Source organism: Formica exsecta, unplaced genomic scaffold (assembly GCF_003651465.1).
Source record: "Formica exsecta isolate Colony F162 unplaced genomic scaffold, ASM365146v1 scaffold475, whole genome shotgun sequence".
In the NCBI taxonomy this organism is placed as follows: Eukaryota; Metazoa; Arthropoda; class Insecta; order Hymenoptera; family Formicidae; genus Formica; species Formica exsecta.
This window is the reverse complement of record NW_021851988.1, coordinates 688,554-715,650: the sequence shown is the minus strand read 5'-3', so window position 1 is coordinate 715,650 and position 27,097 is coordinate 688,554. Positions and strand designations below refer to the sequence as shown.

Below are 27,097 nucleotides of genomic sequence, written 5' to 3'. Positions count from 1 at the left end.
AAAAATAAACATATAAATCTGCTGTCTATCAATGATTTGATGCTATATCTTGATCATGCATATCAATGCTATATCTTGGTAAATTATATATTTTGTATCTTATTATTCATTAATATATATAAAATTTTAAAGAGCGATTCAATGAAAAAAAAAAAATACGCACGGATCGTTGTTTGCTTGTCCCAAGTTCACCATTCTCTTATCATCGCTTGCTAATTTCGCTGGTACTTGAAAGTACTTTATATTGCTGGTCATGCGTACATGAGTAAATTATGAGAAACACAAGGAAACGGTTACGAGATTCCGATCGCGCGAAAATCGATGCACGACCTTCGGTCGGTTCGTTAAACCGGCAAGCACTGCGGGACGAAACGCAGCGGCCTATCACCGGTCGTTGCATCTAAAAGTGCATCACGCTCGTCCATCATCGGCGACGTAATGCGGGTTACGATAAATAGTGAAAGTCTAATGGGCCGTTCTTACATCGCGAGAAAAACACACATATTACTTGCGTCACTTTTAACTTAAGCAGCATAAACTGTTTCAACAGCAGCCTGCATTTTAATTTTACAAAGCATGAATAATTCCTTATACAGACATTTAAGAAAAATTCTTGCGTATGTCACCTAAATAATGTTTGGTTTTTAATCGTTGCTATATAAAAACTTTTATATAGTTTTGTATATATTAGATATAACTATACATTTTTAATATTAAAACTTCCAATATTCTAATTGTAAGTTCTACAAAAAAGTTTCATATATAAAAATTTATATTCTTTCTAAAAAAACTTATCTTAAAATTCCATTGCTTTAATCTCTTTCAACAATCACAATTATAATTTTGTATATTCATATTAATATCATGAAGTTTTTTGCTTGAAATTCTACCTTTTATCGAAAAATCAAAAACTTTATTTGATTTTATTTTGCAGAGCAAAAAAAGTAATTGTAAAATATCTGTATCGCGTATACATGTCACGCATATCGTTTATGCAAATTTAGTTTGACGAATGCCGCCATGCGGCATTCTTCCCGGAAGAAGAAAGTTTCCGGCGTTTTCAATGGGCGAAACGGTTGCATGTAACTCGCTATCAAATGCAGATGCGACAGCGCAATGCGCGATAGCTGCAATCTGGTGAAAGCCGCGAAGGAGTTTAATGGTCAGAGAAATCGCGTGTCACACTGGCGTAATCTTACGAGTGTCGCGCTAGAATAACACCCGGAGAAATTGGTAGACATAATAAAATATAATCGTATTTCTATTTAGAGCGCAATTATCCTTCGTTGCGTAAATTTACGCGATTATAACGATCGCAATTGATACTTGAACTTTGTATTAACCGCGATGTCTCGGTTTCAATAAAGTCATGAATCTCTCTGCGGCATTTTAATTTAGCTTCGTCAACGAGTAAAATTTTTTCAATAATGTTTATAAATTAGCCTTGCGTTCTGCTTGTCTATGATAGAAGATCTAAGAGTCTAATACTCGTTTATTGAGATTGTAAGAGAGGATCGTTGTTAGAATAATCCGTCGTCATCGAAGATGATAGCGCGATTTCCCAAGCGATCGTTACTCTTCGCGAGACCAAAAGGGGCGTCGTCGACGAAAATCCTTCGTCATTAGGGATCGCCTTGGACGATTAAAGGAAGAGGATAATGTCTACCCTCGCGGTAACGGGAAACGAACCACCTCCTTTTGCGACACTCCAAGTCACGAAACGCTTAATTATGAACACTCGACGCTTAGGCAGCCCATTGCCTAATGAAATAATGAGATAATTCGGTTACGAATGGCGTCGACAACCACGAGATTCTGTCGCAACCAGATGCAAGGCCAACGCGTTGCGTTTTCACCTGCGACCCGTCGCGGAGAAAATCAGTCGTCGGGATGCGTTCGTAACAATGTCCGCTACCGTTGCTTAATTAGGAAGCGATTAATCCGAGATGTCATCATCAAGAACGAACGCTGAAGAATAATATATCGCGATGACTTGCATGCTGAACTGTCACGCGATTAATTGCCAATAAACGCTCCCGAAGGATTTCCCGATCTATTTTCGTGTTTCAATGCTGTTGCCATAACTTTAGCATTTTTTAAATTTCGTTTTAATTTTACGTTAAAAAAATTCAAACTTTCTATATATCTAAATACAACAGATAAATATACTTCGAAATATGATCGGAAATAGTATTGCAATGTGTATTTTGCACGTGCAAAAAATGTATGTGGAATAATATATAATAAAATTTGTAATAACATTAATAAATGGAAGTAACCCTCTTTCTTTTGACATCCAAAGAATTAATTCCGAAAATTCAGTTAATCGTAAGAACTAAAGAATCAAAGAACTAAAAAGGTTAATAAGACTAAGAAGAGCAATTATGCATAATAAGATGCAAAAAGGATCAATTAAACCGCCCGATTTATATCGAATTTTTAAAGCAACTTACTTTTGCAGTAGGGGAAAAGCCATATAATAACGCTACATCACCTTTTAAAAGGCTTTATTGTAGCTCTAATAAAAAAAGATCAGTGTTAAAGACATTCAAAATCTGATCAAGAAAATTTAATTTAAAAAAAATAATAGTAGTAGAGACAAGGAATCACAATTCTTTTATTTTTGGCACGATCTGATTATTACGCAGTTTACGCTATTTAATTTTATATAATTCATAAAACAATGTTTCCTATTACCGTAATAAAGCCCATAATTCCTTGTCTGAACCAAGCATGCTTCAATAATTATTTATCTACCTGTCGCAACAAAAATCAAGACGATTAAAATCGTTAATGGACTTTAATAGACGGTAGACTTGAATGTCTCAAGGCGCGCGAGAAATGCTAAACGCATCATACCATACTTCCGGCGATCCTCGATCTTCTCACGCTTCCAACGCCGTTTTGCGCCGCGCGCGGCAACATTCGTGGTCAACGTACCTGTAAAAAAAAGAGACTTTAATTAGAGCGAGGCGTTTCACAGGCATAATCGTACGTATCGTCGTCGTCGAGCGATATATATCTCCGCGAAAAAAAAAAAATCGTGTTAGTGTGTTAAGGACAATGATTTCGCGGCTGGCCGAACGCAAACGGCGTGTCCTTACGCAGGATCGACCGAGCAAGTACTGACCGCCGGATGAAGTCGCTACTTAACGTTACGCGGAAAATGCGCGTCGTGAATTTATGATGCCGTGGCACGCTCGCTCACAAGCCATTACGCCAGTCTGACGTTCCTCTTATTACCGGGAGGGGAAGAGGGAAGGGGCAATCTGACTGGGGTGATAACGCGCTCCTCAATCTGGATTTCAAATTTTTTCTTTTACGTTCGCCGACCCGATGCGAAGCGCCTCGTGTGTCTTTTTGGAGCGGGCTTTAATAGCCATTGCGGTTCTCGCGGTCGCTTTTGCCCGCCGCCTGCATAATGCATGCATTATCTAATGCGTTGCCTCGTTGCCCACGGTATATTCTTTGTCCGGTCAGGAAATTGTGTCGTGTAATTGGATCGATTATATGGAAAGGAGCATGATGGCTACGGTGATCGACGTGGGGATCGAATGTTTGATCGATCTTCTATCGAGATCGATGTGCTTTAAAATTTTCGCATATAAAAATTGAGGAACATGTAATATAAATGTTAATGTATTATAAAATAATTTAAATCTTTTAATTAATTAATTTATGTAATATATTTTTTATAAAAAGTCGATGTGATTATTCCTTTTCGATCCAATATATTCAAGGTGGAATAGAGAATTTTTTTTAATAGAAAAGACTTTAATGCGCGCAAAATGCATATTTATAATTCTCGAGTGCATTGCGTTTCTTATTGGGAAAGCGCCCACGGCTGTTGCGAGAAACCCTTCGCTGAAGTCCGTCGCTGATGATACATTCGCGTGAGCAACGCATGGAATACCAGGTGCATCCTTCGTCAGCATCCTGGCGCATCACTTACTAATCATGCAAATTCCAGCGATGCCGATGCCGTCAATGTCGGATCGTACCTTAGAGAAACCCGCGTCGGACGCGCAGATTACATGTACGTTCCCAGGGAGAATTAAGGATTCTTTTCGGAGACTAGTCTTTAAAACTTTTACTACTTTCATATAATAATGCAGTGAAAAAAGTTTGGTAAAGTCTATCGAAAAATGCAAATTTTTGTTAGCAAATTAATTATCGAACAAAACAGTAATTATTTAATCGAATAAATTTTAATACAGAAAGGCATGAATTACAAACATCTTTATAAGCATTATATACTTGATCCGAAGAAAGAAATCTAAAATCAAACATTTTTTTATTCATTCCATTTCCTGTAAAATTTACTTTAAGGCTTCCCTTTTCAAACTTGCTTGCATGATTCGATCACGTTTACCTAATTTCTACATAATTGCATTAATTCCGTGATGCAAGATTGCCGGACATTTAGGAACATGTGTGCATCGAGCGATGGCACGTAAGCCAAAGTGCATTCTGCAATGTAGCTGTACGCACACGTCCGGGATGCAACAGGTTCACCGTTCTTACATGCGTGTATGCGGCCGACAAGTGCATTCACGTGCGTGCCACTGCGTGCACGGAATTCTCTCTCTCTTTCTCTCTCTCCTATTTTCTCCCTTCACGCTTTGCTCATCATTGCGTTTTCTTCTCTCGCGATCCCAAGAACTAGTTGTCATATCGGTGCTTCGCGCGCTACCGTATTTTTTGTGAGACTGACAGAACGCGTCTCAGCGGGAGCAGGTTCGAGATTCAAGTTCGGACGAGAGAAAAATTGTAGACTATTCTCCTCGTTTATTGCACGGATCGTCGACTGACAGACAGGACGAACGCTGGGAGAACCTGATTTCTAACATACACACGCAACGAAAGATGCGAAGGAATATATCCACGTGCGAAAACGTACTTACAACAGCACGAAAAATTTTTCATAAAGAAAAAATATTATTAAAATAAATATCTTTCTATATAGTTTTATATTTGTAACGCGAGATTTATAATACGAATAATTAGACAAATCTCATTAAAATTATACGTTTTATAAGCATTACAAGCTGGAAATTAATTATAATTGATTAACAAAGTCATGTTATAGAGCACTTGAATTATACGCCTATCAATTTCTTTTACAATTAGCTTAGAGCCGGATCTAGTGTGTAATACACAAAAAAATTGTAATATGTTTATTCTAATATCAACATTTAATTAAGTCTGGCCACGTAACTTAGCAGTACTACGCTGAGATTTTTCGCATTCTTTATCGGCAACTAAGCGTGAAAGTAAATTCACGACCGTGAGGAATAATTACTTTATAAAACATCGCGATGGTGTTATCCTTTTTAAGAAAAATTATTTTAACCTTAGAACAATTTAACGAGACAAGCAAATTCTTCTATTTAAACCATATTTTCCATTTTTCTAATACAAGACAATAATTATCTCCCGTTTTAAAATGCGCAGAAATTTCGTACGAAAAAAAGAATTACATCAAACTATTTTCGGTCGCTCACAGCTTTAACTCATCGATTCTGCATATTTATCTTGACAAAACTAAAAGTGTTTACGAATTCTGCGAATGATTGATTCCTAGGAAGTTCCCGCGATAAGACCTCGGGCTTTCTAAACGTCCGACGTTTTACTTTTACTCTGTCTGTCCGCGCTCTTGTCCATATGATAAATGCAACGCGATATCTGAATACGGAATACTTTCCTTGAAAGCATCGAGTGGCAGATCCGCGATTAAACGAAGAACCGACTTTCACGCTAATGACAATGGCACTGTTCCCATCGAATCGATATGTCGGCGTTGTTTTGCACGTCGTCGAGAGACATGTTCGCACGAGATTGAGTTCGCATGTACCTGAAACTAATTGGCCGATAAACGCATCGTCTGAGAGATCGCAGGCGGCTTGTCTGCAATTTTCTCTTTTCCGCGAACGGAATAATCGAGCGCTTCTCGTTCCTCCTCTCGTTTTCCTCGCAACGCGACGAATAATGCCGGGAAAGGCGCGGCAACTTTTGTCGCCGGATAATGACCGCCGTGCATCCTTTGCGCAACATTTGCGTAACACCCTCGTAACAGTCGTCCGGTAACACTCGGATGTCACGATAAATGTGGAAATTAAAGAGCGGCGTAAAGGAATGTAATTATGTATAGAGTTTGCATTTATTCCGAGTAATAATTAATATTAAAAATGAATAGAAAATACGCAGATTGTACATATATTTATAATAATATTCCTTATCAAACTTAAAGCAAAGCGAATTTTTATTATTTGATTCCATATATAAATTTCGAATTACAATATTTCTTTCATATTTAGTTTGCTCTCTAAACAATCTCGTGCCATTAACGTATTAGAAGAATTTCAGAAGGATATTTATTAACACGCATATCCATTCAAGTGCGGCTCGAAAGTCCGAGCAAGAAATGTCGCTCCAATCAAGCAAACTCATTTCACGGTTCTCACCTAACGTTACCGGTCCATGCGTCCTTTGAGGTCCTCGACCACCCAGGGACAACCGGGTATAAATGCGAAAAATTCAATGCATGAAACCACGAGATAACAATTACGCGCTGTTACGTAAATCTGTCGAGAATTTATTCTTGTTTCGTACGTAAGGACAATAACATTCCTCCCGAAGCTTGACGACATTGCCAAAATTGTAACATCTAATATTTTTATGTATATAAATATTTCAAAAAATAAATTCTTTTTTAGATCTAAATCGCGATATAAATCCATTGGAATATTATATGTTAACTAAGAATAAATATAATATATATAATTAAGAAAAAAATTATAATTAATTAAAAAAGAAAATTATTCACGAGTAATTAAAACGGAGTTCTATATTACATATTCGATTACTACATGCTACAAATGAAAGACTTCCCGAAAGAGCGAAACAGTGCATGTTAAATAAACTTAATTACGCGATGCTGAATCATTGTATCCAGCACGAATAATAATAGCATACTTATTTCAAACGATTAATTATAATGACAGAATTGAACAAACTTTGTAATGTATCTCGGGAGACAGATTTCCCTTCGACAGATTGCCTCGTAATAATAGTCCTAAAGACAATTATACATTACAACATCGAGGAATGAATCTACATCGCATAATTTAGTAATTAATGAATAAATGTTTCATAGTTCCTCGCTTTGCATTCTAATGACAAATTTCGAATAATCTCAAGACTCAAAAATTGTGCCTCTTCATCAAATGTACTTTCTACCCAATAAATCCAATAATTTCTTATTCAATTACTTAATAATTATTGTTTAATTGAAATTATAATAAATTTAATATAATAATCATACACACACACACACATATCGCGCGCCGTCAGAAGGGGTTCCGGTTTTCCTCTCCGCTCTCCGTTCTTTAGCAGACGATCCAGCATCCGACAAACCCCCAATTACATTTTGATGCGCCGGGATTTAAAGGTTAAAGGTCGGCGCGGCTCGCAATAAGCGGAATCTGAAACAATTTTCAAGTGCGCAGGCTCCCACTTCGTGGCAGCATCTCAGACAGCGTTGAGAACGAGCGGACATGATCTGCGGCCGTGCAACGATTTATGATACATAGCAAGATTATTGATACATCGATCTCCGTCAAATGAGAATCGATGATATTTTATCAGAGGGAGGAATACATCGTTCAAGATTCAAACTGATATCCGAATATTTGTTGAGCAATCAAGTATAATCGTAGAGATAATCAATATCTTATAACTTTACGCTTTTAAATGTAGTAATATTTATGGATTAATAGGTTGTCATTCAACTTTTACATAAATTGATTGACACATTTTGCTCTAGTAGTGTACGAGATAATTAAAAAATATCATTATATCGTGAGAAAGTAATTTAGTATATTAATGCTGTTGAAAGTAATTATTATATTGACGCTGGTTTTGTTCCTACTGTCGATGGTAAGGTTAAAGGAGAGGGATTCTTCTGAAAATTGTTTTTATCCATACATTTCTCGAAAGTCAATTACATATGGCTTATCTTGGTGGGTAATTAACGTATGAATGGTACGGGGTTTGTCATGTATTTTATCTCGGAAATTATGCACCACGCGATTCAGCGTGGTATCCGCGAATAATTAACGCTCCGCGTTTCAATTACCGGCGAACAAATTTTTTCTTTTCCCGACTAATAGTCAAAGGTGAGGAGATAAAGGCAGGGGGAAGAGAGCGGACTGGGTCGACACTGATTTTTCCGCGAGTCAATTATCATGGTAATCGACAGCCGTCAGAAAAGTGGCACGAGGTTTCTGACTTCGTCTCGCGCGACGAGAGACGAGAGATAGCGCAAGAAGTGCTAAATGCATACATTTACACTTATGACAAAATGAATCGTGACAATTTCGTGGTAAGTCAAAAATTAGCTTATTGTTAAAAAGGACTTGTGTAGCATTTTAAGAAATACTTTGTCTTAATAAAAATCTCAATTGCGATCTTGAACTACGATACTCTTAATTTTAATTTCGCGTATATAAAAAACACATCCATATATATTTTTTATTATACATCTTTGTTAGTCCTCGAAATGCATCTCTGTTTTATTCTACACTATTGCAAAAACAATGCATCCGATGTAACGAGACGCGAAATGCTTGATGTATCATTTGAAACAGCAGCGAAGATAATTGAGTGCTGAATCACGAAGCTTTCCTCCGCCGGATGCAAAGCAATGCTGCTTTCCTTAAAATTCTCCCGCGAATAAGTAACGACTCGATCTAATCGATACGATTTGTTTCACGGTTGCTTCTGTATAAACGGTGAGGCAGCTCTGAACCGATGAGTTCCCTCTCTTTCTCTGGTCGCTGCATCACAACGAGTTTCTCCTCTGCTTCCTTTCTTCTTGCAATCTTAATTAATTTCACACTTTGCCTTCAGCAATATTTTACTTACTATATGTTAATGTCGCTACTACAAACGCGGATTTAAATAATTTATGACTTCTATCGTTCATTGATATCATCTCAATTTCATTAGCGGATTACTTTTCGCAATTTTATGTTACAATAATATAAAATATAATTCATCAAATTTCAGCTTATTGCGTAACGGCGTATTAATTAAACCCTGCCGTATTATCGATTCCGAGTAACCGGTGTTTATTTCCTCGAAGACGACTCTTTTTGCGAACTCGTACGTTTCGCGGAACCATCGATGATCGCGAGAATGCGGTTCCCTTTTTACGTGTACGAATGGCCGAATCGGCCCGAATAATCGGCTTAAAACGGCCCCCGAGAGATCTTGCCGAACAGGATTCGAAAAAACGAGGAGGAACTACCACCGGGAAGAGCTGAAGCAGCCAGGAACCGTTATGCGGCTCAGGTCAACCGGGCATCTGCATCACACAAACACACACACAAACATATACAACCACGTGAGGTTGCAGTCGCAGCCGGTAGCTGCATCGTAAAACCGCATTTTTCGCGACGCGCAATGCCGTTTCATTACGTGTTGTTATGGACGTGATAGAAAACCTTAGACATATGTACATATTTAATAGAACTTCCTACAATCTTTAATACCGATAAAAAATACAGATTAAATAAATTAATTAAATAGCGATAACCGTATGCATATATTTCTGTTGAAAATAATATAACGTATAAATATATTTAACGATATATTTGATGAAAGATAAATAAAGAGAGCTGCCATGCTATTAGATCTTAATTACCTTGTTCGATTATCGTGATCTGTGAATAATGTGATCAGCTTTAAAACCAATCGTAGTACTCGGCGATTATAGCAATTTCATACGTGCATGTAAATTTATTAGGTGCGTATACCTCGCTCGCACATACACATAAGCGTTATTCGATCACGCGGAGCGATCTTCAAACGCGAGTTATACCTCGCACGTACGCGCACGAGATGCACAATGTTGTTACGAAGATAGATAAGTCCTGTAGGATGCGTGCATGTTGCATGTGTAAGGAAGAAGTTCTGTGGCAGGATTAACTACGCGAAAGCCGATAGGCTTGTCCAAATTGAACGAATGCAATTATTTTGAACATCGAACATTTAATAGGCATGTAAATATTTATATTTATATAATTATATAGCATAAGTGTTATATAATTATGGCATAATCATGAAAAACATTTTTTCAAAAATTTTTCGTTGATATAACATAATATACACACATTTTCGACGATATATTTCATACAAGATTGATCAAAATTGATATCCTGTATAATAATTATTATATCAAGCATCATTTATCATCTCTCTATTTGATCATTAAAAAAAGTATTAATTGTGTATTAATATATATTATTATTTTAAATATTATTTCTCTCTGTTGCTCAATATCTTCTCAAAGTATCTTTAATTAAATATGAATACTAAAGTACTTTGTATAAAATTACAAAAAATACGTATAATATAAAGATTTATTTACTGGAAAATTTTTCTTTAGATGCATTTTTCTCGCAGGAACCAGTTGAATTTACTTTATTCCTGTGTCAATGCGGTCAATGACTATAAACCTGGCTCATAATGTTGTGGATGCATAAATTATACATTGACAGTCATCTCGCAAGAATTTCTACTGCTGAAGAGCGTTTTAACGTATGGGAATATTGCACACGGCAAATAATGTGTGCGGGATGTTTATGAGCGCAATTAAAACCTAGAGTTATAATTTGATGCCAATAATTAATGGCGATCCTCTATCCTACAGCCGGTTCTACGACTATCGCGGCAAGTATTGCTCCTACAACAAACGACATGTTTTCCGTATAAATCGAATTTATTGAACGGATTGTCAGACCGGATCTAAACTCATTTGATAAAATTTAACGCGTTCTTCCGTGTTAGCAGTGAATTTTTTTATTTAAGAGTGTATCAATCTAAGAGAGTTACAACTGCAGCTTTTAATATTTTATTTAATATTAGCACAATGTGCTAATAATAAATGATAACAGCAATAAAACGTAGATATACGGAGAATCTAAAAGCGATAGAACCGCGCGTTGTTCAAGTCCCTTTTCGTTATACAAGATGAGTGAGCTGGATGGACACGAGGTATGAACCGCGTAGATAAGCAACAATGAATATTACGCCTACAAAGTTGCGCGCAACTATTGTGATACATAAGAAATGCATGTCGGGTGTAACTGATACGTGCCACTTGCGGCGATATTGGTCGATGTTTTTCACTGCACATGCTGCAATAATATAATATACATGTCAAGCCATAACAGTAATAATTTTTCTAGCAATTCTAGATCTTTTATGATTAGTTTGTTTTACATATGTTTGCACACATTTTATATTATATATATCACATAATATAATATATAAATTTAGATTATATATATGATAATTAATATCTTTAAAAAATTTTAATACATATGATTTATATTTTATAAAATACTTAATATATTTATTATAAATTTAAAAAAATAGAAATAAATTTTTGCACGCAAATTTCGAATACGTATTGACTTGCTTTGTGAAAGAAAATTTCAACATCGAATTTTCGCGGCGAAGTTTTCTACTCTGCGTTTCAAAGGAAACACGTGCAAAAACCGCAGCTAGGGCATCAATTTTTTTCGACACGCATTTTCTAGATATCGGCTTACACTCTTGCCGCGGGGTGCGATCATGCGTAACGATTTCTGGATCGTTGATCGTACTACGCCGTATGGGCGTATGGGCGATGCAAAATTGCAGCTACACAGCGGGCGGCGCCCGCTACAACCGATTAGCATAATGCGGCAGAATGTTGCGGCCGAATGTTATTGCGCGCGGACAGAACGGAAAAGTCGCTATCACTTTATCTCGCTTAGAGCGTCTTTCGCTTTTCTTTCACCTTTTTTCTGTCTCGCGACCTCGAAATGCCGCGCGTTCGCCGCGCAATTTTTACCGCACGACTATGGAACTTATTGCGGAGATATCGGTCTTGTCTCAGTGGCGGTATTTAAATCATCGATCTTTCAACGCCACGGATATAAATGTATGTTTGCGCATTCATATACATATGTTGTACATACGTGTATGGTGCACAGTGTCAAGAGCACCTTTCGTGCAGCGAGGCGATGCTCAGCAATGTTGCACGCGATAATGTTGCGCAGCTGCGCACTTCACCTTTCCACATTTCCTGCACTTCACCCACGCGTAATACAGGTACGTCGATTAATAACGGGATTGTTACGCCATTAGTTTCGTAACTTTTACAAGCAGTACATATAATACCCTCCAATCATTACTTCATCGCGCGATGATCAAGTTATAAATATACACGATCGAATTATATCACGAGCGAAGCTTGTATGGGAAATGCTTCGATTCAATTAAATATATTATTCTGAAGAATCCTTTTTCTATAAAACATAAATTATTATGGATACATTTATAAGACACAATTATTTATAAAAATATTCGCAAAAATTCTCTATATAAAAAATGTCAAAATTTTTATATCTGATTTTTATATCCTCTTATTTTACTTAAAAAATAAATACGTAATAATTTTCCATTACATTTTCAATTTAAACCACAAATGAGACAACGTATATCTATTATCATACGTATATTTAGGGAGATAGAAACAATCGAGCATATGTCAGAAACATTTCCCATCTCTTTGACCGTACATACTTCGTAAATTGAAAGCAACAATTACGGCATTATTACACATGATTGCGCGCAGATTTCACGTCTATCAAAGCGCAAGCAAAAGCGGCGGCATGTAAGTTCGTGCACGTTTCCAGAATTGCATCGCCGCACCGAGTGCATCCGCGTTCGTGCAATATCGTAACGCACCAGCACGTCGCATGTGACATTAACGTCCGTAATAATGGAAAGATTACCGTCATTTTACGGAACCACATATACACATAAAGAGTACATTCTATCTTATTTTCCAATTTAAATTCTTTTTTTGCGACAGCCTTATTGTAATCAAATGCATGTAATGATGTTTATAAACATTAACTCTACAAATTTGCATTTAAAAATTAAAAAAAAAAGTATTTTAATTGAAAATGCAGATAATGGAAGTAGAAATGTATCTTGTAGCATACATTTTTGAAATTAGAATTATTGTAATTTTACGAACAACAAGAGTTTTCGAGGTTACGCATTCATGGCATTTCAGGGACATATAACACATGTGACGGTAAAATAAGAATATGCTAATAGCAGGTAAGTAAGACTATGCTAATAATACGTAACCATAACTTATGCAAAATCCCCTTATCTCACAGCAAGTATCAAGGAATAATTCATTTCTTGCGAACTATGAATAAATCAACATGATTATTATCGACCTTTATTTATATCGCTAGTTAGTTTCCTGCATCAAATTTTTATACTTGTCTTGAAACGTGCAAAGTGCATATTTTTCCAAGAATGCACTCACCTTGTACACGTCCCCGGAGGTAAGATATTATCATAAAAACGACCTTAGATTATTGATACTTCACAGCACATATTCTTCGTATAATATTTAAAGCATATAAACCCTATGATACGGAACGTCTCAACATTGGCATTCTCAGTTTTTTAAGTTAGTAGCAGAGTAATTTTTCTAAAACCATTAATCTCAATTTAATAATTAATATCAATTAAACACATAAATAAAGCAGCGATTATATCGTATATTAATATTTAAATACATGTCAGATCGTTCAGATATTTCTATATAATATTTAACAATTATTTAATATTTGAAAGCATTCAATAAAAATATAACAAGCATAACAATAATCATCAGAAGCATTATTTCACCCATTATTTCTTGAAATATGTAACACTATTTAGAATTTTTCTCGTTACAATAATGATGGGAATAACCATCGCGCAAACCATCATCTCAATACCCATGATATCAAGATAATTTAGCAATAAAATTGTGCGGTCAAATTACATTCGTATGATATAAAAGCGCACAGTTTCTCCGGCGACCGCGAAAAGCCAAGACGCGTTTTATTTGCCCCTGAACGCGCATTGTTACGCGCAATCATGCGCGACGATCAAGAACGTGAATCGATCGTTCCTTGAGAAAATCGGTGTCAAACGATCCATTACGATTTATACGTTCAATAACTTTTTCCTAAAAATATATTCAATACAACATTTTAATACTATAGCTTTTCCGCTATCAAAAATTAATTTTTATTATCACGTTATTCACACAGTAAAGACAATATTCGATCTAACACATATTTATTTGATTTCGTCAGCTCTTATTAAGGTAGAATGTTTATATTAAAATTATAAACTTTTCTTTATCTCTTTCTCATGTGAAATCCATCCTTGCTAAGGAATCCTCTCTTTGTTAGTGTTAAGTATGTATTATACATACCTAATATAATTCACGAAAATACTATCCCGTAATGCGCTTCGAAACCGCATGTGCACTTACTAAACGCGCTTCTACGGGCCCTATACGTCCGCCATTTATTGGCGGTCAATAATCGTAAAACGCGGCGAAAATGGGCGACATGCGAGACGGACACGAAGAGAGCAACAGGACTACCTACCTCACCGTCTAACCGACCGACCTTACGATGTTCCTCAGGTTTCGCGGAGCTTATGGCGAGCATGCTCTTCGGGCTTGGTTTAGACGTACAGTTCACTATCAAGTTATGCGCGCTCCCCAAACTTTTTATCTCCGTTCGATTTGAAATATTTTTATATCTAACAATAAGTCATTAATTGAAGTTATTTTAATTTAAATCCAACTCTCTTAAAGTTGAACGAAGAATGAGAGCTCGTTATTCAATTGCATCAAAAGCTTAATTCTTGGACATATCTATAAATTTTCGAATGTTTATTAGTCACAAACTATATTAGTTAAATTTCTTTAACATTCTTGTCAAAAAAAAATCTCGTATTGTTCAAGAGATAAAAAATATCCTGAATAACATATGTTTCAAATCAATTTACCGCAAAGTTTTTTTTATTTTAAGACTGTTAATATAAATGTGTGCATACCTTGATTTCACGATAAAATGGTGCAGCACGATACTGCACCAAACACGAGCGATTATCGTAACGCATTTCGTCGCACGCTGTAAATACGCGTATATGTACGACGACGATAAAAGTTCATAGCACCTCGTTCAAATGGCGATCGTATATAGTAATTCAATGATATATCCGCACTTGTGTCCGGGATTGCCGACGCAACTGGAAACGCATTCTTGGGATGGTGTATCCGATGCACGCATGCACGCGCTTACATCAGGGCGGCTACAAGCTCACGATTATTTTCGAACAGTATTTTAGACCTTTAAACTTGAGTAAATCGACGAAAAAAAGGATACGTCAAGATTAATTTTTCACCAGTTATAAGAAAGTTTTAAGCTTATCAAGAGAGATGGAGGCGAAAGAGTTTATGAATTATTCTGATTATTTATGGAAATATCATTTTTATTTAAAGACTGAACATTGAAAAAATGAAAGATGATAGCCCGATTTTAAAGATAAGAAATGCACACATTACATTTCTTGTTTCTTCGCTTAAATAAGTAAATCATTAAACTGGTGAAAAAAATGAGATGGTTGCATAATGACATATCTTATGTGGCGTGCTCGTAGAAAGCTCTTAACTGCCATTAATATATCATACCTGGACCGTCATTTGTCTGCCTAAATTACATTTTCGGCACTTACATCCTCTTAACGTTAAACCATCCGGCTAAAATAAAATACGCCACATTGGAACATAAATCGCGTCGTGTTAGGCTCTTAATGGCAACGATTGGTAAGATTACTTCTCCGCCCGCGTGATACGTGGGTGTGGAAAGGTTAAAAAAAAAGAAGGAATGCGGAGGATCGATAACGAAGCGCATGTACCTTCCCGAATCTCTGGTCCTCCCTTCGCATCCTTCAAAAAGATTCTTCTTCCATTGCTTTTAAAAATGAACCCTTCATTAAATATAATTGTACACTCTTTAGCTTATATAATCTTCACTTTAAAAGGTTATCGGTTTGAAATACGATTAAATAGAACGCGAGATTTAGATTTTCAAAAATTTAGAACACATCAAAACACAGTATTATAAAAGTTTCTTTCTCACTGCATGTGTATCTTCTTTAAAAAAAAAAAGTCTATTTTATATTCCCAGGATTTTCATACCTCAATTTTTTCAAATTTTTGTTTTTTTATATTATTTTAAAATAAAGGGATGATCAATCATTAAGTTTATTAAACAAACTATTCAATCATGAATCTATATAATTTTTTGAACTCAATCATTATTTATATTATTCCGACATTACTCTAGCTTCATCGTGCTCACCGATGATTAATGAGAGCCAGTATGCGAGTCTAAAAAAGCATAGGCCATTAATCAATGATAATGGATGTCACCAGTCTGTGAATCTTTTCATTCAATCACCGATTCTGAACGATACTCGTACTTTGAGAGGATACATAGTTTGATACGTCTCTCTTTAAATCTCATCGCAACGAAAAAATAACCGTAAGCAATACAAATGTGTTTATAAAGCTAGCGAAATCTTTCTCTGCTTAAGGCGAGAAATATTATAAGGATTGCTATTGTGATTATGCGAGCTACATTGCGAAGCTGAGGACTAATAAATGTCTATCGCAGACCGCCCAATAATACCCTCGACGCGTATAAATGCGTATGAATGGCTTCGATCTATTCACGTTGTAGCGCTCGCGCTGACGTAAATTTGGCACGTATTGTTATCGAAGATATTCGAAAGCGTGCGAGATTGCCATAAGCTATCTCTAGAATGCAGAAAGTTCTTTAAACTCACACAAAAAAGAAACCTATCCTGTTATTTTCATTTCGACAAAAATTCTCATTCTTTTCTCTAAATAACATGTTAATATATTAATTGATAATAATTTTGGATTATATATTAATATTAATTACGAAATATCCTCTTTGAAAAATCAAAGTAACATCTGATAATGTGATAATGATTTATTTAAAAGAATTATTTCAACGCTTCGCAAACAACAAAGAATGATAGTCTGCGTTCTGTAATCATTCATTTCATTCATAATTTAAACGAGATTGACATCGAAACAGGCTACCGTCGAGCTCCCGCCGAGGACGTCACCATAAATTCCGCGCGCGGGTGAAACCACGCGGATTCGAAGGCTTTCCAGAGCCGTCGGCAGGCCCCGGTGAAAAGGGTCCGACAAAGTCTCTGCGATGCCGATGCATCCATCGTCAGGCGCCCTACGTTCGCGGGGCCGGGGGCGCGCGTTTAATCACCGGGGGTCTCGCGCGGGCTGGGCTCGTTGTTGAAATTAATAAGCGCCAAATAAACGAACCCGCCCGAGACAAATGGCGGCGCATTGTGCACGGACGAGTGCATTCGCGGGGAGAAGACGCGGGCCCCTTGAGGCCGAACACGGCCTCGGCGTGATTAAGGAGATGAACGGATACCGCGGTGGGGATTTTTTTCACTCCATTTTTTTTCGGGATGTACCATCCGATCCGCAACATCCGTCCATTCGCTCCGTTTCGCTCATCTGCGCGGCGTATACAGGGTGTTCCCCCGATCATAATTTGGAAATATCATCCTTGTAATATTGTTACAAAAAAATATCTCCGGTCGATTATCTGATTCACGGCTACAATAATCATTTATTATACAATAATTATTCAAGCAATAATCGCGAATTATTCTCAAAGTGATATTACTTATTAATATAATTATTCAACTAATTATTAGAGTATTTTGAATTAACGAGAAATATCGAAAATAAGAATGATTAAACAAAGTATAAAAGAATTATTTAGATAGACATTATTATATTCACGCAACACATTCTATTATTCGGATAAATCTTATTTCCATAAAAGATTTATTCGCCAGGAAAAATATGATGACACCCTGTATAAATGCGAAGAAGACCAGTGGCCTCTCTTCCGACGTCCGCGAGATGGGTAATGGACGATACGAACAAAAAGCCGCGCATGCTATAAATCAAGTATTGAGAGAGCTAGAGAGAGATTGCAGTCAGTCAGATGAGAACGAGTACTTCACGTCTGGTCGACTTTGCAGCTGATCGTCGTTCAACACTGTTAGCTCGCTGTACGAAGAACTTAACCGAGAGCTTTTTCAGTTGCTCTTATTTTTATCGAAGATAAAATATTTATGAATCCATCTTCGATGAAAGATTTCAAGATAAAAAAAAGAACGTAACAACATACATCTTTACGGGAAACAAAGAGATTAAGACTTTATTATTTTCTAGTTATTTTCTGACCGTTGCACAAATCAACGAAAAAAAATGTAAGTATTTTAAATTAATTGACTAAAAAAATGTTGATAAAAAAAAGATAAAATATTTTAACTATACAATTCATCAATTAATTACTAAAAATCCGAAAAGTATCAAAAAAAAAAAAAAATTTCTTCATTTTTCTGTACAGCCTCTCTAATTAATATATGAGAAAATTCGACAAACATCAACTGATGTTTCTTTGTGAACATATTTAATGATATCATTTAAAATAAGAAAATAACAGCCCGACACATTTAAAAGAATTTATTGGCTCATTTAACTTATCGAATCGTCTCCCATTTCACGATGTCAATAATCATCGCTCACGCGACCGAAGGAAATATCGCCGGATGCCGTTTGCGATCTGATCGCGCGCGTCCAAGACGGTTACAAATTTTTCTGCGGATATAAATTTTAATCGCATCATTAATGATCTTAATGCGAGTTACGCCGAACGACATGAACGATAGAAGAAAACCGGTGGCTCCCGCGGACAACGACGGAGCACCTCTTTCTCGAGAAAGAGAGAGTCTTCCTCTCGCAGCGTTATTTTTTGCTCTCACTTGGCCAACATGTAGCGTCCGGTACGCGCGCCGTGTTATACATCGGAATCCCTCAACGACGGCAATTCAGCCGGCTCGTTGCAAGAGCCGTCGTTGCAACGGCAGTGAAACAACCGGTTATAAATCACGCCGAGAGTTAGGATCACGCAGAGCGCGCATTAATCCGATATCGTCGCTCGACGAATTCGAAACGTCTAGTAATCATGTTACTCTGAAGTTGAAAAGATCGAAAAAAATGCGTGTTGATTGAACTCCTGGTCATAATAAATAAAATTTATGCAATTCCGTTATGTAATCTCTTTCCTTCGAGTATGGTTTCTAATCTACACGATACTATCGCGAGGAAAATGTTATGTTGTAATAAATACATATCTAATATCATATTTAACAAATTGTGAAAGAACGACGTTGATGGTATAAAATTTCTACTCTACTTATTTTTTTATTTTTTATCATCCTCATTAAAAATATTGTGTTTAAAATAATAAAGTTTAGAAAAAAATATTAATATTATAAAATATTAATCCACATTATAAAATATGTAGAATGTAATACTTTGCTATCTATCGAACGTTTCCATTTCTCTCACAGTTTCTCTCATACCCGCATTTAGAAACGCTGCTCTACATTATGCACCGCTAATTGAAAAAAAAAAAAAAAAATGATTCAGGGCACGCTGCAAAAACAAGTTAGGGCGTTCCTAATCACCGCGCACGAATTAGCCGCTAATTAATTCGCTCGGCCTTCGCGACTGGTTGGCAGTTAGATCGTCCGTGTTACGAAAGTACGAGAACTAGATCGCCGGCTCTCTCGAAGGAAACTTTACCTAAGTGCCGTTCATTGTCATCGATGACAAGTTACGTGATGCATAATGGGAGGTCCCTACCAATTATCTTAGTAATAGTCTTGTCATACTTAGTAAATCCAAGGAACGTTCATGTTGAAGCGCATTTATATAGATTGCGCATTAAACAACGCGATTAGCAAAGAGCGCAATAAACTGAATGAGCTGAATTAATAAAATGTTAAACTAAATTATAATAAATAATTACACTTTATTTAGCTTAATTAATATATTTAGTCATCCCCTATCCAATAGAAAATTAAAAATTTTTTTGTTTATGTATCCCAAAAAATTATCTTTTCGTTGAATGACGCTTGCAGCTTTTACGTCAAGTCTTCGCGATGTAAGAAACTTCGAAATTAACTTGAACGTAACGTTATCGCGCAATACCAGCGCTCATCACACCGATATGTGTACACGTAGGTATTGCACGCTCATTGAATTACTCGTGTTTGAATTACATTGAATAAACGGGCTCACCTACTTCTCGCAACTCTTTCTCTCTCCCTGTTTCTCTCTCATCGCCGATCGTCTGTCGATTTATACGCGTTCCTAATGGGATCGCTTCTCGGCGCGTCGAGCTCTATCGGCAGGCTGGATCGCGCTCTATCTCGTCGGTGTAACGAAGTCGAGTCGATTTCCGTTCGGCGATTGTAGGCAATTAGAAGCCTCAATAGTGAACGATAATGAGTCTCCCCTCGGTAATTCCGGGACGGATCGGAATTACTGATTTTAGGTGAATAGATAGAAGGAAAAAAGAACGAGAAGGAAGAATAAGATTTGATTAAGTCTCTGGGTTTATCAATAGAAATTTCACATATTTCTGAATCCGGACGATACGATTAAATATGTCTGAGAGAAAAGATGATAATCATTATTATTAATCATTAAAAAAATTCTGAATTTATTCCTTGGCCAATTTCGTTGATTTTTACTCGACATTCTGAATTTAAACTATCTATTTTATCGAGATAAACGGAAATACAAGCTCGTGAGCGAAAAAATTGCAACGAGCGAAAAGGATCCACAGTTTAAAGTATATTCGAGACTCGGTTTTTAAAATTGTCAGCCGGCTGGAGGAGTCATAGATCTTTCGATAATACACGACTTAGGCTCCATTAGAGGCGCATAAAACCGTCGGAAAGGAGAAAGAATCAACCGTCTCGGGCGGCATGAAAGGCAAGCGGAACGTAAAATCGAGACATGGAACGATTTCACGTGCGGTACCTAACCGCGATTTTTTGTTTCCCCTGGGAAGAAGCGGGGCCCTCGTTCCAACAGGAACAGACGCGAGTCTTCGTGATTCACTGCCGCACGTCGTTGCGGCCTGCAATTTTCGCATGCAAGTTTGCAGTATAAAAGCAGTTCGGGAGCCAAGTTGGTTTCAATAGCCTCTCGAGTTTTTCGAAGCGTAGGGAGAATAATAACCTTCCCCCCTTTAATATATAATAAACAATATAAAAGTGAAGGGAAGCAAATGCAGCCGATTTTCCTTTATTAAAAATTTTAAACGCGGTTTTTTTTTATATGTAATAATTTCTAAATATTCCCAAATTATAATCCTCAAATTATAATCTTATAAAGGCAAATGCCATAGTAATTTCGTTCATTATACTTTCACAGTTTGGAGTTTCACTAAAACCGGGTTAAGAATGTCACGTAGTGAACACGGTTGCACATTCAAGAACAGCATTTCGTAAACCGGGTCAATCGCAACGGAATCGCACGTCAAAATCTACGCAACGTGTCGCTCGCTAAGCGCTGTTTCATGTTAGATTTCGCGCACCGCTGAGAAATGTCAGACATGCATTAGATTACCAGGAAGCTGAGAGCAAATGGATTGTCAGATCAATATTCTGAAAATGAGTCGAGAGAAATCTTCATGACATTAATTCTTTGCACGTTAAATACATTTTCGCTTTTAATCTGTATTTTTTCTCGCTGTATAAAAAATTATTCAAAGATAATGAATAAAATATAGCTCATTAAGAAACATATGTTTGCTTGGCTAAAAAAACTAGACATTCCACAAACGTATTACTATCCTTAACGAAACATCCCCTCGTACGTGGACTCTTATTACCACCCAAGCGACATAAACCGGTGTTTAATTTTGCAATCGCACGCCTTTTACAAGCAGCACTTATATCGCATGTAGAATTCTTTCCCGTAGAAATCTTACCGCGCGCGATAATTGCGTGAATTTATCTCACGGAATGAGATTCGTTCGTTCATTTACAAATTTCTCCGGGAAAATCGACGCCGCGTTGACGCGAGCCGAAGGTTGATTATTTCCAAGGATGTGTCGGAGGTGGATACGCCGCGTTCTTTCGTATCTCTTTTTGTATCTCTCTTTGCTTGGCTTGCGCTACGTCTCCATGGTCCCGGAGGGGCCTTCGATCCGACCTCTCGACACCGAGAGAGGCGGTACAAAAGACTATAAAAAAACGACTCCGAGGAGAAGATCCACCGCGCGCGTGCGGCGCCGTCTCTCCCTTTGATTCGATAATAATTATTGGCCTTGTGACGAAAAAAAAAAGAGACCCGCAGGAATACTAATCAGCGAAACAATGCAACCGTGCGAGAACGGCAGTCGCGTATCTACTCCTTGTCTCTCTTCTTCTTCAATGTTCGTCAATAGCGTATTATCGTCTCGGGAATTTCTCCTAGCGAGAAGATATGCACGCGGCTGATTGCAGAAGATTCTTAAAAGAAACTCGCGTCGCTCTTATGGCGAAATGACGAGGGAGAAAATAATTGTGCGTGGGGAAAATACATGTTTTCTAGAGAAACGTAAATGCAAAACTGACGCCGCATTTGGTAAACGAGTATACTTCTAACAAGAAATGCAATTACGCCATCGCAGATTTTTCCTTCAATGACGCGTTCGAGGTCGACAAAATTATAAACAACGCAATAATATTCGTGCAATAATTTCATGTTAATTATAATGTAGAAACAAAAAGCTTTCGTGCGTTCGTAATATCGTGTTCTTACGCATTGCCAGCATCAGTGACATTTATATCCGCATACAAATATGAATCATGACAGCTGTAAAAATAGAAATCTTATTGAGGTGCTACTAGTGTCTTATCGTCGTGATAATCAACTTGGTGTCGCGTAAAAATGTGAATCGCGTTCTTAAACAAATGAGAAAATGCATTATCGCCACCGCAGTAGCGTCACGCTGACATGACACTTAATGTCACGTGCGCCATAACTTCGTTGTAAAGAGCTGCAAAAATTCACAAGCGATGTGGCCTTTCACGAAAAGAGCATTCCCTATTAGTAAGATAGACATTAATTTTAAGATAATTGCGAATGTCAGTGCGAATCCTCGATCCTCCTCGTTCGCTCGCTCGTTAACCCGATTACGGTAAATCGCAATTAGCGTGTTCCTTCTTCGATTACATTGCCTCGCCATCTTCGTAAACGCCACTAACTAGTCTTAGAATATAGGAACGTATTTACGTTCGCAATGCTAAACGAATTAGAGCAGCCGGATTAGGTGCGTCATTTGCTTTTCAGCGCAAAACCGTACCGAGAGATTTAAAAAATTGACAATTACGAGATGACGTGTTCCCTTCACGGCCAATATTTGTTTTTCACCGCGAGGAATTCTCAGACGAATCGCCGAATCGTCACGTAAATTCTAATTAACGTCCGCTTTTTGATATTTTTGATGAGCGCGTAATCTCGGCGCACTGACACGATATTATGCGTTACGAGAGGATGTCCTTAAATAAGCGCGAGATATTCTCTTTCGCGCGTCTTTAAAGTCACCATTACCGCACGAGATGTGACAGAGTATCAAGGTCGCGAATAAAGATCAACTTAATTGCAACGCTGCAGTTGCGGGACTACGTCACGCTGCAGTTTTCGCACCAAAAAAAACGGGATATCAAATTCGAATGATCTGTCGGCGGGTTGCAATTTCTAAGAGGTAACATACTAAACTACTGATGATATTTAAAGACATGAAAATAATGACCGTACGAGAAAGGTGCACAAAAATCCACGCACATTTGAGATTGGAAAGAAACAATAACTTTACGTTTCAGCACGAAAGCTGAAGGATAGTAGACTAGTAATAAAGTTTTTGATACCGGCGAGCGACATCGCTAAAGGTGTTATTAAGAGCCGAACTGAAGGAGCGCAAACGTGTGTACGAGGTGTTGCAAAAGGCGCAATGCGACCGCCGACGATTTTATCGAAGGAACAAGTGAACCTGTTAGAAGAAGTGTTACTACGATGAACCTCTGTATCTTATATGCATGATCACAAATAAAATTCAATAACTCTACTATACAGGCTCCCAGCCTTTCTTTCTCTCTCTCTCTTTCTCTCTCTCTTTTTCCCCTTCATCGTCTGACGATCTATATTTTTGATTTGTGCCGTAGCAGATTTAGATCCGATTTTCTTTTTCGGCGGGTATTTCGCTTAAGATCGCTCCTTGATCGAATTCGCAAGCGTACTTAAAAAAAATGTGTCTATCGGCACACGCATAAATCTCCCGTTTCGCTTCTACGAAAACAATTACGAGAGCGACGAGAGCATGTCGGATCCTTCGAAGGATGCGCGAGACAATGAGCGCTTAGCATAATATCGACGTTGAGGAAGGACGTCTAGCCCGCCCACGTGTTTATCGACAATCATTATTCATAGTCGGCGACTAGACATAAATTCGTATTTTGCATTGCTATAATTCTGCATTTACAATGCCCGGTGACAGTTACTTCATCACTAAACGTTATCATAATTTAAATATCTACGATACATAAGGATAATCTGTTGTAGGGAATAATTTATACGGCGCGATTTAAACGATATATGATGCAACTAAATCTCTTCGCGCTCTCAAGAATGTATGTGCGTGTGTCATGAAATTAATAGAAATTGCAGAATCAAAACAAGAATACAAAGTTTTTAAATAATTCATGATGAACGTTTTGCAAGTTAAATAAAGATTCTTCTTTTCATTTATTTTTTTTTATTTTTTTATTTTTATTCTCACTCTGACTTGTAACGACATCTAATTATTTAATTACCTAATTATCAGCACTATTTCAGCGAGAAAAAATTTCGGCTGTCCCCGCCCGACTATCCTTCGTCCTTTACGATGAGGACAAAATTGCTAAAATTTATACACGTAAGAGGCCACCAACGTTGATTTATCCGTCTCCGCTTTGTAAGTCGCAAGGATTTCTCTCGTGCTCGCGCTAATTAATCGTTGCGCCGCGGGGACGCGAATTAATGCGCGGGGACATATTTATGAAGATGTCGGGGAATTATTTGATCACGAGATGCGCCGATAAGGAGACGAACAAACGGACCCGATCGAGGGCGTGGGAGGCGGCGGATGAAGAAACGGTCGAGAGATCGCGAGTCCGTGTCGATATGATTTGTTGCTCGCCTCCCGCCCGATCGGCCGGTGCGAGCATTGAACAAAAGCCGAACCTACACTTTCTAGCCCCGAGTATAATACGCGCGTACGCGGTGGATCAAGAAGGGCTCGCCTAAGCATATCTGCCGCTTAGTAATCCTCGTGGAATACCTAGCCCCGTCGTTCGTCTAGCCGGCGGTTATCTGCGATTTCTACACGAGCGAAATGGATTGTCCTTCCGAGAGATAACAACGAGAAAAGTGTACGGATGAAAATGAAAGGGGCAGAGTCCTGATTGAAATATAATATGTTACTTGGAAATACGCACACAATCATGCGTCATTCCTTTAGATATCGAAGATTATTCATTATTTATTGCTCGCGTGGAATGAAGGAGTAATCAATATAATGATAACATCTACTCTAGGAAGATGATCACATAATTAACACTGGCAGAAAAATCTTAAAAAGTAATATTTTTATACGAATTTATCATATAATTTTTTTTTCGGGCAAGTTCGCTCATTTTCATTTGTTGAAAAGAGCGGTACCACCAGAACAGGATTTCGCGTCCCATTTGAAACGACGGACAGACTCATCAACCCACTTTGGCCCACGTCTAAGCAGACGTCGTTCAGAGTACCGTAAACCTCGGCAAAATTGATAAAAGCAGGTTTTAGTGATGAATCCGCCGCTCTTCTCTCTGGACGTCGTTTTATAACTCGCGAACAGCGATGTACAGTTACTTGGCCTGACTGTTTCTCTCGCTGCGAGTGTGTGAGCGTGTATCAACGCACACGCGAATGTCCACCGATTTATACACATTTATACGCATCTGAACGCCAGCCAACCGCTTCGTATCACTGATTATACTGACTTCTACAAAGCATTTAGGTTTTAACACCTTAACAGAAGCGCGAACAGTGAAATAAATTTATGCGATCCAAATAAATTGCTGTCATTCAAGAATTAAACATACAATTCGAAGAAAGAACCTGTATAATTCTTTTTATAATGACAATATATTTTAATGATATTATATTAATTTAAAAATATATAAAGTAATTAAAACTAATTTTTTCTTTTCTTTAAAATAACTTGAAATAAATATTTTATAATAAATTATTAATATAAAATTAATTTATTGAAAGAAGAGAGAAATGAGCATATACTTATGTAGTTTCAAAAATTCATCTACGATATTATCGTAATTACTCCTCTCTAGCGCGAGATATAATAGTCAGCTGTTATCTTCGATAACTATCTTCTACTGCTCGCACTTCGTACGCAACTTCAATTTGTATCTTCAATAGTCATTTCCATTATAATCTACCATCAATGTACAATTATCTCGACCCATCCTTGTGATCTATTCAATTTCGTGACATACTTATACAATAATATAAGTATATAATATATCCGATAATTTCTAAAATTATTTCTTCTAACAAATAAAATCCGCAAAACACATTTATTCCGCAATTTGGAATTTATTTTGCACAAAGAATTATCTCTTTATTTATATCGCATCTTTACGATCAATCAACTTACATAGAAACACCAACAGTCGCAAAGTTCGATCGCGTTCACTTTGTTGCACGCTTTTTCGTGGGCGAGATGCGCACGAAGATGCACGAGAAGGCCCTGGGCCCTTCTCGCGAAGCACAATTACCACGACAAGATGCGAGACGATGTGGGCGTCAATGCAGCTTTCATCCGGCGAGCCGCGCGCGATTGTCGATAATGCCTTCACTCACTCGAAATTTGTCAATATCCCTCACGCAATATACGCAATATCGCATTTAATTCCCTCGCCACGGGCGATTAGAGCTGTAACCAGAATACACCTGCAATAGCGATGCAGATAAAAGAGAGAAGATATTGTCGATTAATCTCTCTCTCTCTCCTTTATGATATGAAGCATTAATCTTTTAAAGTTGCGTTCTGTTGAAATTGAGATTTTTACGATTTTGACAACTGTGCGAGAAAGCTTTTACCCCTGAATTTATAATAAATATATTAAACAAATATATAATTTATAAATATAT

General features: G+C 37.3%; 1 protein-coding gene across 2 annotated transcripts in view; it reads right to left on the bottom strand.

Annotated features, from left to right (window-relative positions):
- The window catches only part of LOC115241299 (serine-rich adhesin for platelets-like), a 157,361-nt gene that overhangs the window by 51,432 nt on the left and 78,832 nt on the right, over positions 1-27,097 (bottom strand). The window contains exon 2 of one of the 2 annotated variants that reach the window (XM_029816996.1): positions 2,860-2,940. The exons of the other annotated variant lie outside the window; for it this stretch is intronic. Coding sequence (XP_029672856.1) covers positions 2,860-2,940 — 81 coding nt within the window. The remainder of the gene's footprint in view (positions 1-2,859; positions 2,941-27,097) is intronic. 2 annotated transcript variants of the gene reach the window in all.